The sequence below is a fragment of the Megascapheus bottae genome, chromosome 24, assembly GCF_031878675.1.
Source record: "Megascapheus bottae isolate mThoBot1 chromosome 24, mThoBot2.hap1, whole genome shotgun sequence".
Lineage (NCBI taxonomy): Eukaryota > Metazoa > Chordata > Mammalia > Rodentia > Geomyidae > Megascapheus > Megascapheus bottae.
This window is the reverse complement of record NC_143532.1, coordinates 27,204,672-27,223,517: the sequence shown is the minus strand read 5'-3', so window position 1 is coordinate 27,223,517 and position 18,846 is coordinate 27,204,672. Positions and strand designations below refer to the sequence as shown.

At 34.8% G+C, this 18,846-nt stretch overlaps 1 protein-coding gene across 2 annotated transcripts in view; it reads left to right on the top strand.

Moving 5' to 3' along the window:
• Positions 1–18,846, top strand: part of Phkb (phosphorylase kinase regulatory subunit beta) — a 210,914-nt gene that overhangs the window by 52,227 nt on the left and 139,841 nt on the right. For both annotated transcript variants that reach the window (XM_090357682.1, XM_090357683.1), the window contains exons 6-7: positions 550–630; positions 14,161–14,276. In XM_090357682.1, coding sequence (XP_090213808.1) covers positions 550–630; positions 14,161–14,276 — 197 coding nt within the window. The remainder of the gene's footprint in view (positions 1–549; positions 631–14,160; positions 14,277–18,846) is intronic.

Genomic DNA, 18,846 nt, shown 5'->3' with positions numbered 1-18,846 from the left:
ACCAGATAACCTAATAACTATCATTTGAAGATCAGAGGACTAAGAACTGCTAGGAAGGGGGCCAACCATGATATGACTCCTGGAGCCTCAATGCTGTAGAACTAGGGGGGGTTAATATTAAGAGGAATAAAGAGGCATGCTCTAACTCTATAATGAAGAACAAGAATTTGCCCTTCCCCTTGTTAGTTCATTCTGACCAAAGCAGAGTCGATCCTCTGCTCAGTCCATTGACTGACTTGCTACTCCCTCCTGCAGGAAGATTCACCCACACCTACACAGACATACCCAGCTGGATCCTAGCTCAGTATTCCTTTACCTAGTGATTGCCAATGGAAATAAACAATTACATCAGGTTTGTTCATGTTGTAGTGTATTTCTTTTCTGGTTTTTTTTTTTGTGAATTTACAGATTCTATTGAGAATTACATATTTTATTGAGAATTTTCTGCAAATATATTTTATTGTTCAAATGCATATTAGAGCTTTGTTTTTAGCTTGATTTCATAGCATATATTTTCATTGATTCCTTTATGTTGCTGTTCATTTTCAGATAAATGCAGTGTCCCTCTTTCTTCTCTATCTTGTGGAAATGATTTCCTCAGGACTCCAGATTATCTATAACACTGATGAGGTATGATTTTTTTTTTCAAATTTGTTTCTTCTATAGTTCTCCACAAATTCCTGCTTTTTTCTCCTTTGAAAAGATTACATTTAGTTTCATAAAAATGGGCTTTTTTTTTTTTTAAACAATCATAGAGCTTGAACTCTGGGCCTGGCCCTGTCTTTGAGCTCTTCAGCTCAAGGCTCCTGCCCTACCCCTGGGCCTGAGTGTTGTACCTGAGCTTTTCAGCTTATGGATACCATTCTAACCCTTGACCCACGGCCCCACTTCCCATTTTCCAATGATTAATTGGAGATAATAGTCTCACATTCTTTAGTGCCTGGGATGGTTTTGAATCTTGATCCTCAGATATCAGCCTCCTGAGTAGCTAGGATTACAGGTGTGAGCCACCACACCCAGCAAAATAGGCTATTTTTAATTAAAGTACATTTTATGCTTATGTGAAAATATTGTAATGAACCAGTTTGAACAACCAATATATATATTATATATATATAATAAAAGGAAATAGTTATTTATGAATTTACATGGTCAGATATTGAATTTTAGATATTTTATTAAAAACATATTTTCAATACAGTGTCCTTTAAAAACAAGTACAGTAACAGGTGATAAGACTTAACTTCTTTAGTGGTACTTTAATCTTTCAAAATATCTTAGTAACAATGAAAGTGAAATGACAATTAAAGTTTTTAATTTTTTTTCATATCTTTGCTTTTTTAAACTCATTTTAAAGCACAGAGACTTTAAGACTAAAAGAAATGAAGGCATTATTTAGAAATGTTGAAGAAAGACTTACTTAATTTATAATCAGCTATCGCCCTGATGATTTGCTTTGCATTTGGGCAACATTTTCTTGCTTTTCATAGGAAAGCCACATTACATGAAAAGGACTTATGGTTATTATAAATAGAATAAATCTAGACCTGGTTTGAACTCACTATGTCTTAAATAATCCTTTGAAAGTAAAGATTTATGGGATTAAGAAATTATCTTCCTACAATTTATATTTCTTTTTGTTTTAATAAAGGTATTAAAATCTATTAGTTCTATATCTCTGGTAAATCCTTATACAAGGGATTGGAGATACTTTTCTATATGGATGTTAATGGTTTTTTTTCCTAGAGCCATGCTGTTATATGTCTATTTTAGATTTCCTTAACAATGAATCACAAGTCAGCCATATCTTTTTATGGAAAAAGCAGCCAAAGCAACTTAGTCTGGTGATGCATTTTTATAATCTAGCACTTGAGAATATGAGGCTGGAGGATCACAGAATTCTATCTTAGACAAACAAAACCATTAAAAATACAAACTAAAGAAGGCTTAGGTATTTGTTTTTGTTGTTGTTTTGTTTTGTTTTGCCAGATCTGAGCTTGAACTTAGGGCCTGGGCACTGTCTTTGTACTTTTTCAAAGTTAGAGCTCTGACACTTGAGCCACAGTACAACTTCGTGCATGCTAGGCAAGCACTCTCCCACTAGGCCAAACTCCTTGCCCCAAGTTCTTTTTCTTACAAACATGAAATTAAAGAGGAATAAGCAATAAAAAATGATAATACTTGGTAGTCCTTTGGTTCAGCAGCATTGGCAGAAGTTTTGTCAGGTGATTCTGTGGACTACTGTGCCATATTTACTTAGATTGATAAAGTGTTGCCCCTGTAGATAGAAGATAGCTTATTAAACTATGGATGACGACTTATTATTCATCTCTTTAAAGATTTTTTTCATTTAGCGTCATAATATATGGCTTTGTGTATCTAGGTTTTGCTCTATTGCAAATCTCTGCTATGAGAACCCAAGGTTTCTACTGATTATGACAAATGAGGGAAACCATTGAGCCTATGTTCCTTTGAGTCTGGCTTACTTCACTTAATATGATTTCTAGGATATAGAAACAAAAGCCATATAATGAATTATTGTTGTCCTTAATGTACTGTGTTATCTCTCATCTCTTTTGCTGTCCCTTGGTTATCTCATATTGTTGCAGTATCTCATTTTGTTATCATATATATGGGATATATTTGTATTTGGTTATTTAAAATTGGATAGGGAATGGGGAAAACAAGATGAGGAGTGGGGGGAGGGGGGAGGGAAATGGGAACCAAGACATGAGAAAGGGTATCAATGTATGTGAATTAATGCACCTTCTATCTGGCAAATATAATGTAACTCTCTATTAATTACAATAAAAATATATGAAAAAAAGATTGTTTTTCTTTTTTCTTTTTTTTTTTTTGTGATTCATGGGGCTTGTACTCAGCCTGGACGCTGTCCTTGTGCTCGTCAGCTCAACGCTACCTCCCTATCCTTGAGCTAAACCCCACTTCCCATTTTCTAGAGGTTAATCAGAGATAAGAGTCTCTGGTCCTTTTGTGCCCAGGCTGGTTTTGAACCTTGATCCTCAAAACTCAGCCTCCTGCGTAGCTAGGATTACAGTTGTGAACCACCGTGCCAGCTAGAGAAATTTTTGATTGCAAGGTTTTAAAAATATTCCACAGAACTACAGGTACCAAATGAGAAAATTTGAAAAATGGTTTCCTTAAATTACGTAGACAAGACTAAGTGGACATTTAAAGGTGCCTAAAGTGAGCCATTCATAGAATGTTAGAATCTGTGAACTGAAGGGTGCATCCAGTATTATCTTAAGGCTTGACTGAGGGACATGATAGCTTGTTAGAAATATTGGCAGTTTAGTAACCACTGGTATGAATTGGTGAGCCAAATTTTACAATTACTGTTCTACATGTTTGTTTTGCTTTGTTTTTGTTTTTTGTTTGTTGTGGGACTTGAACTCTGGGGCTAGGCATTGTCCCTGAGCTCTTCAGCTACCCCCCTACCACTTCCAGTTTTCTAGTGGTTAATTGGAGATAAGAGTCTCATGCTCTTTAGTGCCTGGGATAGCTTTGAACCTTGATCCTAAGATCTTACCCTTCTTAGTAGCTCGGATTATAGGTGTAAGGCACCAGCGGCTTACGTGGTTTTTCTTTACCAGAGTTTAATTGCTCTTTTACCTACCTTACATGTAGGTAAAATCTTTTCAGTATTGCATTACGGTTCCACAAAAGCCAAAAAAACAACTTTGTAATAATAAAAATCTTATTTAACTGTTTTATTTAGTGGGGAACACTAAATAATGGGGAACAATAGTGTATGAAAATGCAACTATTTGTTCAATATGATACTTGATGAAGTTCCATTTATTGCTTTTGTCACATGCACTGTTTTTTTTTTTATTTTGCTCTGATGTTTTCTGTTAACTGACATAGTAGCTATTTTCAAGTATAATGCCTTTCAGATTGGATTACGTTCGAAGTTTATTATATTAGCCTATCTTTTGCCATGTACTGTATTACAGTATACTACCATGTACTGTATTACCGTAGCTAGGATTATAGATGTGAGCCACCAGTATCTGGCTCAAAATTTATATAAGAAATTTTATAGTTTTATAAAGTATTCATAGGTTCTATATTCATTAATATATAGAGAAAAGTGAGTACATTGCTCAAAACTATAGTTTATATTTTCCTAACAAGTATCATTTTATGTTTCTAAGTTATTTATAGCATATAATAATAGTTAACATGTATATACCACTACTGTGCTGTTTGTTATTTTTCGAACTACTTTGCATTTAGTCTTTTTTAGCAACACTATCAGGTAGATAAGTTTATATTTCTACTTTATAAATAACTGAAGCATTGTATATACCCACTGATTTCCTTGTTATACATGAAGGATGGTAGATATGATATTTAAATATAATGGTCAGATTGAGAGTATTCCCGGCCCCTAATTTAGCATTATTTTGTAAATATTGATCTCTTTTCAATGGACCAAGCATTGATAACATAGCAGTTAGAAAAGACATCAGTCTTTAACATTATGAAGTCTACATTATTTGAGAAAGAACTGATAAATTGTCAAATACACAGTCACTAATACATAAATTTTTAGAAAAGCAAAATGGAAATACATAAAATCAGAATGTTTTATGTAGGATTTATCAAGCTGGCCTTTCAACAAATTCAGTGCATCTGGAGGACTAAGGAGTCAGTCCTCAGTCCTAATTGTCAGTAAACCATGATCAGTTATTAGAGGTGTGGGGCTTAGTTTTGTCATACCTTTCTTGACAATTCAATTTCTCTGGGGTAGGTTCACAATGTCTGTATGTTCATTGTTTTGTACCCACTCTTGCTTGTCCCTTTTAAGTTATTAATTTAAAAAAAACAGTTTTCAGCTTGATTCAACTTTTGCACTGTATTCTTTGCTTTGTGCTTCATTCATTTCTGATCATAACGTTATGCTTATATCCTTTTCAGTATATTTTATATAGAATCCTATGTCCTTAATGTTCATTTTTTTCTTGGGATGTCTTTGGATTCTTCCTTCTTTAGCCATAATCTCAGCTTATTTTTTTTTTTTTTTTTTTTTTTTTTTTGCCAGTCCTGGGCTTGAGCTCAGGGCACTGTTCTTGGACTTTCTCAAGGCTAGAGCTCTACCACTTGAGCCTCAGCATCACTTCTGGCTTTTTTTTTTTTTGTATATACGTGGTTCCAAGGAATCGAACCCGGGTCTTTGTGCATGCTAGGCAAGCACTTTAACCACTAGGCCAAACTCCCAGCCCAGCTTATTTTTTTTTTATTGCAATTGAGTTGAAAGTATTTTCTAATCATTATTTTTTAAAATAAATTGTTAATATTTTTATAAATAATTTTCTATTGAATATTTATACCAAGGTTTTAATAGTGTGTTTAAGAAGTTCTTAGATGTTGAACACTTCTTCATGTGTCTATAGGCCATTCTTATTTCTTCTTCAGAGAAGTTTTTCTTTAACTCTTTAGCCTATGTATTAATTGGGTTGTTGTTTCTTTGGAGGTTTATTTTTGGAAAGTTTAATTTTTTGAGCTTTGAGTATATTTTAGATATGAGGTCTGTCAGATGCACAGCTAGTAAAAATTGTCTCCCATTCTGTATGTATTCTATTTCTCTAGTTAGCCTATCTCCTTTGCCATACAGAAGCTCTTCAGGTTGATGAAATCCTATTTACTCATTCTTTTGTTGTGATTCTGGAACTCAGGAAGTTTCAACTCATCCCTGGAACCCTTGTGTGTTTCCCCTGTCCCTGCCTGTAATATTTTCATGGTATCTGACCTTACACTGAAATCTTTGATCGATTTTGAATTGATTCTGGTGCATTGTTATGAATAGTTATCAAGAAAACTAACAATAACAAATGCAGGTGTGGATGCAGCCCAAAGGAAACTTACACTGTTGGCAGGAATGTAAACATGTTTAGTCACTCTGGAAAGCAGTATGGAAGTTCTTGGAAAGAATAAATATATTTAATAATGTTCAAGAAGTATTGAACTCACTACCTTACAAATTTAACTATAACCCCTCTAATATCACCCTGGCAATTAAATAAAAGTTGTTAAAAAGCTAAATATAGAGCTTCCCTATGACCCAGCAGTTCCTCTCCTGGGCATTTTACCTAATAGACCACAAACAAGGCCACGCTAAAGCTACAGTTACAACCATAATCACTGTAGCATTATTTACCATACACAAGAAATAAAATCAGCCCAGATGCCCCTCAATGGAAGGATTCATAGAAATGTGATATATATACACAAAGCAATTCTATTCATCCATTCTTATCATTTGTAAAGAAAGAAAAAGATTTGGGAAAAATCATATTAAGCAAAGTAAGCCAAACACAGAGAAACACATGGCTTCACTCATCAGTGGTAGCTAGAATGTACCTATAAACCTACAAGTAAGCACACTGAAAGCTTTTAAAAAAAATCCATAGGTACATGATAAATTGTAGAGATACCTAGGCATTCACACAGTATGAGAACAAAGAAGAATATCCTTAGGAGAGAAAAAACAAAGGTACAATAGCTATGTACATCTGATCATGTAAAATAATTATTATCAAAATGAACTCCAGGAAATGGAAACAAGACTTTGTTTTTTCATAAGAAGAATAAATTCTTACAGGGCTATAATTATCAAAACAGCTTGGTACTGGCACAAGAACAGGCCTGAAGACCATTGGAATAGAACTGAGGACCCAGATATTACACCACAGACCTATGGCCACCTAATCTTTGACAAGGGAGCCAAAAAAATAGAATGGAAGAAAGACAGCCTCTTCAGCAAGTGGTGCTGGCAGAACTGGTTAAGCACCTGCAGAAAACTAAAGTTGGATCCTTCTTTGTCACCCTGCACTAGAATTAACTCCAAATGGATCAAAGACCTCGAGGTAAAAGCTGACACACTGAAAACTCTACAAGAAGGAATAGGAGATATACTAGGCCTCTTTGGCACAGGTAGAAACTTTCTTAATAAGGACCAAGAATCACAACAAATCAGGGAAAGGCTGGATAAGTGGGACTGCATTAAACTGCAGAGCTTTTATATGGCAAAGCACTTAGCTAGTAAATTAATTAGGAAGCCAACAGAGTGGGAGAAGATCTTCACCAACCACACAACGGACAAAGGCCTCATATCTAAAATATATCAACAACTCAAAAACTTGAATCACTCCAAAACCAATCTCCAAAGTAACAACCATCCCATTAAAATATGGGCCAAAGACTTAAAGAGAGTCTTCTCTGAAGAAGAAACAAAAATGGCCTATAGAAACATGAAGAAATGCTCAACATCTCTGGTCATAAAAGAAATACAAATCAAAACAACTCTTAAGATTCCACCTCACTCCAGTTAGAATGGCCAGGATCAAGAAAACGAATAACAACAGATGCTGGAGGGGAAGTGGCCAGGAGGGATCACTACTACACTGTTGGTGGGAGTGCAAACTCGTTCAACCACTATGGAAAGCAGTATGGCAGTGCCTCAAAAGGCAAAACATAGAGCTCCTCTATGACCCAGAATTACACTACTTGGCATTTACCCAATCATCCAGAAACAAGGGCATACTAAATCCATTAGCACAACAATGTTCATTGCAGCACTATTCACCATAGCAAAGATATGGAACCAACCTAGATGTCCCTCAGTTGATGAGTGGATCAACAAGTTGTGGTATTTGTACACAATGGAATTCTATGCTGCTGTCAGAAAAAAACGGCTTCACCCCATTTGTTAGGAAATAGAAAGACTTAGAAAAAATCATATTAAGTGAAGTAAGCCAGACTCAAAGGAACTTAGGCTCAATGGTTTCCCTCATTTGTCATAATCAGTATAAACCTTGAGCTCTACTAGCAGAGATCTGCAATAGAGCAAAACTTTGATACATAAGGCCATATAGTATGAAGCTAATTGAAAAGACTTCCAGGATATTGAAACAAAAGCCATATAATGAATGATTGTTGTCCTTAATGTACTGTTATCTCTCATCTCCTTTGCTGTCCCTTGGGTATCTCATATTTTTACAGTATCTCACTTTGTTATCTGATATATTGAATTCATTTGTATTTGGTTATTTGAAATTTGATAGTGAAGGGGGGGAAAACCAAGAGTGGGGTGAGGGGAGGGTAATGGGTACCAAGACATGTGAAAGGGTATCAATGTATGTGAATTAATGTACCTTCTATGTGGCAAATATCATGTAACCCTTTTATTAATTACAATAAAAAATTCAGATATTACTTTGAGATTATTGTTGCTTTACGGAATCCAAAGGAAAGCAATGAATACCTTTTTTTTCTTAAATAAAATCACACTCAAGTGTTTTTATAGAAATGCTTTTCAGTGACTGTATAGCTGTTGTTGAATATTTATCATATTTTTAAAAACTTTTGCTATGAAAGTCTAGAATTTATCTTTCAATCTGACTTAAAATTACATTAATTATGAAATATTAGATAATCTCATTTTGTGTGGGTTTTGGTGACTACAGTGTCTTAAGCAGACAAGCATGTGTTCTTATATAAGATGCTTATAGATGGCTAAAAGTTTATCCATCTCTCTTGTGAGTAATTTTAAATTTTCTAGTAACCACATTGAGAATAAGAAATTTTAAAGTAATTGAGTGTAGTATCTATTTCTTCATTCATTCATTCATTCATTCATTCATTTCTTCTTGATAGTCACGGCTTGAATTTGGCCTGAGTACTGTCCTTGTTCATTCTCAAGGCTAGAGCTCTTCCACTTGAGCCACAGCATCACTTCTGGCTTTCTTTTTTCATATTTTTTATTGTAATTAATACAAGTGTTACATCATATTCACCAGATAGAAGATGCATTACTTCACATACATTGATACCTTTTCTCATGTCTTGGTTCCCCTTTCCCTCCCCCGCAACCCCATCCCTCATCTTGTTTTCCCCCCTTCCCTATCCAATTTCAAATAACCAAATACAAATATATCCAATATATCAGATAACAAAGAGAGATACTGTAACATTATGAAATAACCAAAGGACAACAAAAGAGATGAGAGATAACATAGTACATTAAGGACAACAATCACTCATTATATGGCTTTTGTTTCAATATCCTAGAGGTCCTTTCATTTAGAGTCACATACTATATGGCCTTATGTATCTAGGTTTTGCTCTATTGCAAATCTCTGCTAGGAGAGCCCAAGGTTTCTACCGATTCTGACAAATGAGAAAAACTATTGACCCTATGTTTCTTTGAGTCTGGCTTACTTCACTTAATATGATTTTTTTCTAAATCTTTTCATTTCCTTACAAGTGGAGGAATGTTGTTATTTCTGACAGCAGCATAGAATTCCATTGTGTACAAATACCACAACTTGTTGATCCACTCATCAACTGAGGGGCATCTGGGTTGGTTCCATATCTTTGGTATGGTAAATAGTGCTGCAATGAACATCATTGTGGTAGTGGATTTAGTATGTCCTTGGTTTTGGACAATTGGGTAAATGCCAAGTAGTGGAATTGCTGGGTCATAGGGGAGCTCTATGTTTAGCCTTCTGAGGAACTGCCATACTGCTTTCCATAGTGGTTGAACGAGTTTGCATTCTCACCAACAGTGTAGTAGTGATCCCTCCTGGCCACATCCCCTCAACATCTGTTGTTATTAGATTTTTTTGATCCTGGCCATTCCAACTGGAGTGAGGTGGAATGTTAGCGTTGTTTTGATTTGCATTTCTTTTATGACCAGAGATGTCAAGCATTTCTTCATGTCTATAGGCCATTTTTGTTTCTTCTTCAGAGAAGACTCTCTTTAAGTCTTTGGCCCATCTTTTAATGGGATGGTTGTTTCTTTGGAGATTAATTTTGGAGTGATTCAATTTATTGAGCTGTTGATATATTTTAGATATGAGGCCTTTGTCCATTGTATGGTTAGTGAAGATCTTCTCCCATTCTGTAGGCTGCCTATTTAATTTACTAGCTATGTCATTTGCCCTACAGAAGCTCTGCAGTTTAATGCAGTCCCACTTATTTAGCCTTTCTTTGATTTGTTGTGATTCTTGGTCCTTATTGAGAAAGTTACTACCTGTGCCAACGAGGCCTAGTGTATCTCCCATTCCTTGCCAAGGTCTATCTATAAATTCAACGCTATACCCATCAATATCCCAATGTCATTCTTTAAAGAAATAGAAGAGGCAATCCAAAATTTTATATGGAAGAATAAAAGACCCCGTATAGCAAAAACACTTCTTAGCAGAAAGAATAGCGCAGGAGGAATTTCAGTATCAAACTTTGGTTTCTTTTACTGAGCTATAATAATCAAAACAGCTTGGTACTGGCACAAGAACAAGCCTGAAGACCAATGGAATAGAACTGAAGACCCAGATATTAAACCACAGACCTATGGCCACCTAATCTTTGACAAGGAAGCCAAAATAAAAGTTAAACCATGTGATTATCTAAGCAGGTTCATAAAGTATTTGGTTAAAAATTCATCACTTCTTCATTGAAAGTCAATCTTATGGTCTTATCCTTACAATGAAAACAAAATGGGATTTCTTTCACTTTTCCAATGAAAGCCTATATTACATATATTTCATAGCAAATTATGAGAAACAGACATTTTAACTTCAGGAATAAGAAAAGAACGTTGATTACATAAACTTCTATTTAATACTGTACAGAATGTTGTTCTATACATCAATTTTGTAGGATGGATATGGCTTAAAATTGTCTAACTAAGGCAGTAACACAAGAACCAAGATATATATACTGGGATGGCAGAAGAATTGAAAAAGTTCTTCAGTCATGGTGATCTTTATATAATAAATATAAGTGGGTTCTTAGATAAACTACTAAAACTTAACATTTAAAAAGTTCAGAGTCCAGGAGTTTGGCCTACTGGTAGAGTGCTTGTCTAGCATGCATGAAGACCCAGGTTTGATTCCTCGTTACCACTCACAAAGAAAAAAAGACAGAAATGGTACTGAGGCCAAAGTGGTAGAGCTCTAACCTTGTGAAAGTCCAAGGACAGTGCTGCCCTGAGCTCAAGCGTCAAGCCCATGACTGTCAAAAACCAAAAAAACAAAAAAACAAAAAACGTTCAGACACAAATCTGGGTCAGTAGTTAGAATATACTAACCTATAAACAGAGGAAGATTTATTAATGGAAAGTTAGGTACAATTTAAATATTTCACCCACTATGAACCCAATACTAGGTTAATAAGTATAAAATTTGGTTATTTTTTTCAAATATCTAAGTAAATATTACAGTTTTGTCAGTAGACAAGCCACATATTCTCAAAATGCCATTTCCTCCATAAGGGATATAGCTTCTATAAAATTTCCGTAGAATTCCAAACACAATTTTTATCACATTTGACAAGATAATTCTAAAGCATATATTTTACTTTAAAGCTTGTATGTTACAAAATATATGAAACCATTTTGAAGTAGGAAAAGTGTGCAAGGAAAGAAGGGAGGCTCACTTTATCATATACAAAATCCTGCTTTAAACCAAACAATACCTGAATCAGTAATAAATTTATCAAATGGAATTCAGCACCCAGAAACTGCATATATACATTTCTTTGGATGGGTAGAGTAGACTCAGCAACAAATGGTACTATCTTATTCTTATCAAATAGTATGATATTGAAAGCCTCTTTTTACATCAATATCAATTCACAAAATGTTGAAACTTTTAATTGCAAGATCCCTCATATTTTTAACATTTTAGAGCCCTATAGAGCTTCTGTTAGTTCTTACATACATATGTTTGTTTTTATAGGTTTACTTTTGTTGATAGTTACTATTTACAACTAACTCCTTAAGAATATTAATTAAAAAAAATTTAAACTGTGTGCACTGGCTCACACCTCTAATCCTTGCTCCTCAGGAGGCTGAGATTTGAGGATCAAGCTTCAAAGCTAGCCTGGGCACCGAAGCCTGTGAGACTCTTATCTCCAATTAGCCAACAGAAAACTGGAAGTGGGGCTGTGGCCCAAGGAGTAGATTGCTAGCTTTGAGCTGAAAAGCTTAGGAACAGTGCCCAGGCCCAGAATTCAAGCCCCACAACTGACCAAAAAAAAAAGAAAAAATAAGTAAAAAATTCGACATACTGTCAAATATATATTATACAAGTAGCTATTTTGTAATTAAGTAAGACATAAATATTAATGAAATATGTACTAAATAGCTACTTAACAATTACATGGAAAAAGGTGACATTTTCTACATTTTTGGGTTTTGTATGTGAATCGATGTGAATGCTCTAGTGTTTTCTGTTTTCTTTTTGTTTATACTAGGACTTGAACTTTGGGCCTTAGGCTTGATAAAACTTTTTGTCTTGGCTGTTTTTTGAGTAGGTTCACCTAATTCTGTTCATAATAATAGTTTGATCATCAGCCCAACTGAAATTGAGGGACATTTGACAAACTGATAAAAGTGCAAGGGAACAGTGGAAAAGAAATAACTAAAAAATGATAAAACATACCACTTCACTTTTGCCATCTGGAAAGTTTAAAGCCAACAAAGGTTGCACACATCTGTTTCCCTCCCAAGCAACCACTTGGCATTTACTCAATTGTCCAGAAGCAAGGATACACTAAATCCACTAGCACAACGATGTTCATTGTAGCACTATTTACCATAGCAAAGATAAGGAACCAACCCAAATGCCCCTCAGTTGATGAGTAGATCAACAAGATGTGGTATTTGTACACAATGGAATTTTATGCTGCCATTAGAACGACATCGCCCCATTTGTAAGGAAATGAAAAGACTTGGAAAAAAAATCGTCTTAAGTGAAGTAAGCCAAACTTAAAGGAACATAGGCTCAATGGCTTCCCTCATTTGTCATAATCAGTAGAAACCTTCGACTCTCCTTGCAAAGGTTTACAATACTGCAAAGCCTAGATACATAAGGCCATATAGGATGAGGCTAAATAAAAGGACCTCCAGGATATAGAAACAAGAGTCATATAATGTGTGACTATTGTTCATAATGTCCTATGTTATTTCTCATCTCTTTTGTTCTCCCTTGGTTATCTCATATTGTTACAGTATCTTACTGTGTTATCTGATATATTGTATATATGTTTATTTGTGTATTTGAAATTGCATAGGGAAGGGGGAAAACAAGATGAGGAGAGGGGATGGAAGGAGGGAAATGGAGAATAAAACATGAGAAGGGGTATCAATGTTTGTTAAGTAATGCACCTTGTATCTGGAGCATATAATGTAACCTTTCTATTAATTACAATAAAAATATAATAAAAAAAGAAACTTCCAGCAAAAAAAAGGGCTGTACAATAGACCACAAGGGTAAGGAAACAAAAGCCATATGAGTGACTGTTGTTCTTAATGTACTATGTTATTGCTCATCTCTTTTGCCATCCCTTGGTTATCTCATGTTGTTACAATATTTCACCTTGATATATTTTATATGTGCTTAATTGGTTATTTGAAATTGAATAGGGAAGGGGGAAATTAATATAAGTGGGGGGAGGGTGGGAGGGAAATGGGGACCATGTCATGAGAAAGGGTATCAATGTTTGTGAAGTTATGCACCTTCTATCTGGTGAATATAATGTAACCCTTCTATCACTATAAAAATTATAAAAAAGAATAACTGAATGTATAAATAACAAAATAAAGTATTGTCCACTTTGTTTTAAAAAAAGGCTGGAGATAAAGCTTTGTGGTAAAACACTTGCCTAGCATTATTCAAGGCCCTATATTCTATCTTAAGCATAAATGAATGACAAAGCAAAATCATCCCATCCTAATAACAAAACTCTGGAAGACAGGATCTTTAGCTCATTTTATGAATTGCTTTGTTAATTTCACATGGCTCACAGTTACAATCCTTGATACTCAGAAGGTTGAATTTCAGTTCAAAGCCAACTCAGGGAGAAGTTTGATTCCATCTTCAAAAAATAACCAATCAAAAGCCACTCTGAATATGTATCTTCAATTGGTAGAGTGCAAATTAAGCAAGAAAGCCACTCACTGCAAGCAAGCTTTATATCCTGAAAATCAATATAGCACTATTTCAACATGTTATAACAATAGGTTGAAAGGCAATTAAGCATTTGAATTTCAAATGGTGTCTAATTATTTTTGTTATTACCTAAAGACTATGCTATTGTATATATCCTTAAGTTTTTATTCTTTTCTTTCAGGTCTCTTTTATTCAAAACCTTGTATTTTGTGTAGAAAGAGTTTACCGGGTGCCTGACTTTGGAGTCTGGGAAAGAGGAAGCAAATATAATAATGGCAGCACAGAGCTACATTCCAGGTAATATTTTGATTTCTGAAGGTGTTCTGTTGTTGTTGTTGTTGTTGATGATGAAGTATGTGGAATTTGAATATGAATAAAAATCAAGCATAGGATTTCCATGTTAATTTGCAACACAATTTTTCTTCTTATTATGCAAATGGAAGTCACTTAAAATTAAGGCTTAAGTGTTGCATTCAAAACCATAAATGGATGCTAGAAGGGGATCATCTTATTTTCCACCCGGCTTAGGTGTTGGTTCATGCCTTTTAACGTTCATCAAATCCATAATGTGGCCTTTCTGCTCAAAGAATTCATTATTATTTCTTTCCTGATGTTATATCATAAATTCCAAACAGTTGTATACACAATGCATATCAAATTTCCTTCAGTGTATTGATTTCCATGTTTTATTTCTGATTTCGTTTTTCCTATGGATTCTCACATTCTTCAATAAAACTTAACCTTCAGTGTCTATTTGATAAGCAATGGTAGCTGATGGCTGAGGGTAGTAATTTATTTATTCCTCAGAGTTTAATAGTTTTCATGACTATACTTTTTTATATTCTAATTTTATAACTAGGAGGCATCATTTTTTTAACTTATCAAGGATTTTTTAGGAAATAGAATAAAAGTTAGAACTTTAGAGAAGAAAATGAAGCATTCCCCACTTGACTTGCAGAAAAACATCAGAATGGTGATCCTTTTTCTGGGTGTATTTATGTTTCTCAATCTGGAAAATCCTACTTAAATCCTTAGGCCACATCACCTAGAAACTCCTAATCATTTTTTAAGTTTAAGCATTGAGACAGGTATTCATTGTGAATTTGCTACTCCAAATCATGAATATAAAAGGTTTAGGATGAGTGTCATCATTAATCATAACAAAATGAGAAGGGGTCTAGGGTAGTACTGTTAGTTTCCAAAGCACAGGAGCAGATTCCATTCACCAGACATTCTGTTTTAGTTTCTTGTATCATTGCCCATTCAAGGAGAATTCAACTTAACATCTAAAAGAAGGAAAAGTGATGGAGATGACATCTGCTTTTTTTTTTTAAATTTTGGCTTTATCTATCCTACCTCATTTTTTCTAAATGACTTTGTTCTCTTTTAAACTTAAAAGTGGATGCAAAGAGTTTTTAAAAAATAGCTGCTGCTGCTGTTGCTGCTGCTGCTGCTGCTACTGCTGCTGGTGCTTCTTCTTCTTCTTCTTCTTCTTCTTCTTCTTCTTCTTCTTTCTTCTTCTTCTTTCTTCTTCTTCTTCTTTCTTCTTCCTGCATGCTTTGCTAAAGCCATCTTCCTCTCATAGCAAAGGAACTAGAAGAAGATATAAGGAATACCTCTAATTAGTCACTGAAAGAAAAACCAAATGGAAATCAGTAAAAGTCATCTTTTAACAGTAATACTGTATCTAAGTTTTCTTAATGGAAAAATCAGAAACACTAGTGGAATGGAATCTCTTCTGGCAATCTGCCTATTTTTGTTAATGGACTCAAGAGAAATAGATTTTAGTTAGTAAATGTAAATCTGTTACCAAATGAGGGATGATAGCTGTCCCTTAGTTTCCCATTTTTCCCACAAAGAAATCCACTCATGAATACCATTTTAAGGGATATCACAAGTAAAGTCTCATAAGGCTGAAGTTTTAGCAAGAACTTAAATATAAGAGGATAAAATTGTGAGAAAAGGAGAGAGATTTCCTGCCCACCGCCAACAGCAAATGAAAACAGATTCACAATGGTAGTTCTTATGTGTAATCTATGTATTGTTTAAACTGTGAGTATAAACCACATGATTATAATTCTCAGACTTTGGTTTTGGTTGGTTGAATGCATCAGAACTATCCAAAACACAGGAACAGTAGGTTACTAGGTTAACTTCAAGACTTTCTTTTGCAAGGCATACCTTGTATCTATCTTTTCTTTCCTCTTTCTTTTCTTTCTTTCTTTCTTTCTTTCTTTCTTTCTTTCTTTCTTTCTTTCTTTCTTTCTTTCTTTCTTTCTTTCTTTCTTTCTGTATTTATTTTTGCCTGTCCTAGGGCTAGAACTCAGGGCCTGAACACTGCCCTTGGGCTTTCTCAAGGCTAGAGCTATACCACTTGAGCCACAGCACCATTTCCAGTTTTTTTCTATGTATGTGGTACCAGGGAATCAAACCCAGGTCTTTGAGCATGCTAGGCAAACACTATACCAGTGGGCCAAACTCCCAGCCCTTTCTTTTATTTCTTTACTTTTTCTTCTCATTAATTAGTTGTACAAAGGTGTTGCCATTTAGCAAGATAGTTTTTCTTAATGAATGTAACTAACCACTTTCAACATTCTCACCCATCCCTGTCCTGTCTACCCCTTCCCTCACTCTTCTTAATTTTGTAAGATATAGGTTGGGTTTTTAACTATGTTCTCTCTGTCTTCTCTTCATTTATCTACTCTTCTCCTTGACCTAACCCTATATCCCTTTTGATTACCTACTCTTTGGTGTTTTATATTGCTGAATTTCTTTCTAAGTAATTATATTATTCAAGAGATATTCCTGGAATCTATTGTATTTAAGTTAACATATTTGTATATTTATTCATAATTTTATAGGGAAAATTGATGCTTGTTTTTTTGTTTGTTTTTTTGTTTTTTGTTTTTGTCAGTCATGTGCCTTGACATGAGGTCCTAGGTGTTCCATCTGAGCTCTTTTGCTCAAGGCTAGTGCTCTGCCACTTTTAGTCACAATGCCACTTCTGATTTTTCTGGTACTTAATTGGAAATAAGAGTCTCAGGCATTTTCTTGTCCTAGCTTACTGTGAACTGTGGTCGTCAGCCTCAAGAGTAGCTAAGATTATAGTTGTGAGCCAACAATGTCCAGCTACACTTGCAGCTTTTTATCACCTTAGAAGAGAGGGGAAATATAGGGAACCTTTTGTTTGGCCTGTGCTTATAAGTTAACCTCTGAAAGTAGCAGGAGCAGGTGTCTGTTCCTTTTTCTTTCATTTTTTTTAAAGTAACATCTAAAAATAGCAAGTGGCTGTTGTTTGTGTATTTGTTTTACTTGCTGGCTCTAATGTCTATGTTTGGGACTTTAAAACTTTATTAGCTTTTATTTCCTTTGTCATTTTCTGTTGCTACCTGCCTCAAAATCAAAAGAGCATATCTTTAGAGATCACCAGATATGATTTCTGCTAACAAAGCTACATGCAGGGAATTATACCCACATTTTGGTTTAGGAACTCCTAATATCATATAGAATGGTTTATCCAAATCTTGAAATTCTAGGGTCAAGGTGGTTGTTAGTTTTAAACTAAGTTAGGCTGATGAAAAGAGAACACCACAGGGTAATCAGGCAGGAAAGAAAAAGTTTATTCCTGGTGGAGACCCATGGCTGAAAGGGCTTGCAGCCCCCTGGCCCCAACTTGTGTAAGGAAGGGGGGTGGGGAGAAGGTGTGGCCACACCTGGCCACTGGATGGACATGTGACCTCAGAGCCTAGGACCTCCCACTGCCCCATGGGAGATGACCAGGGGCTGTCCTGGATGTCACCTCAGAGAAGAGGAAGGTCTCCAGAACCGCCTTCTTGGGACAGACCTTGCAGTGGTAACAACAAATCTTTTTTCTACCTGTTACAGGTGTTTACAATCAGGTTCCTGCATTGCCTTATAAAGAGTATTAGCTCAGAACCCCAAGACAAAGACTTTTTCTTTTAATTAACTGGGAAAATTATTTCAAAGCAATAAAAGTGCTTGGAGTCAATAGGCGTAGTCTTAAAAAAAATATCTGTTGAAATAGAAGACTTTTGTCAAGATAGGGGTTTACCTTTTGTCAAATATACCGAGGTCAGTAACCACACACAAAAAGCTTTTCTCCATACATACTCTGTTGGCTTTAATTACTTTGAGACAGGTTTTTAATTGATTTGTTTATTTTTATTGCCAGTAGTGCTAGAACTTGAACCCAAGGCTTTATATTGCTCAGCATGTAACATCTATATGCCTTAATTTCCTCACCATTGAAATGAAGATAATTATAGTTACTAATTCATGACTGTTGCAATAATTGAGTTCAATTTTGTATTAGTATGCTCTCAAATTTAAGAACATTTTAATAATGAAACAGGACTGTCAGATTATTCCTGACCTAAAACACAAACTCTATACATTTTATGATTTGTGTGAAACATTTTTACATGCAAGAGAGAATAGGCACAATCAGAAGTTCAGTGAAGTATAGAAAAAACTGCAAGAAAACTCAGTTGAGATACATATTATCTGATAGATTCTAAAAATAGTAACATGATTTTATATTTCAGTCATCTTCCAAATTAAATTTCTAAATTTCAGACTACCAGTTAAATTACAAGAAAAAGTACAGCCTTTTCTAATAATAAAATTGGTTTCTAGATACTGAAATAAGATAAATTATAAGAAAGAAAGTAGATCTAATTAGATAGGGTTTTATGGTATTTTTCACCCTTTCAGTATTTATGTCCCTTCTTTGGTTTTTAAAATAATCTCTGCTGTTAATTTCAGTGTTAAATATTTGGGCTAGAACATTTTCAGTTTATAAACTATAGCAATTAGTCTCCAGGGTTTAACACCTATAATCCAAGCT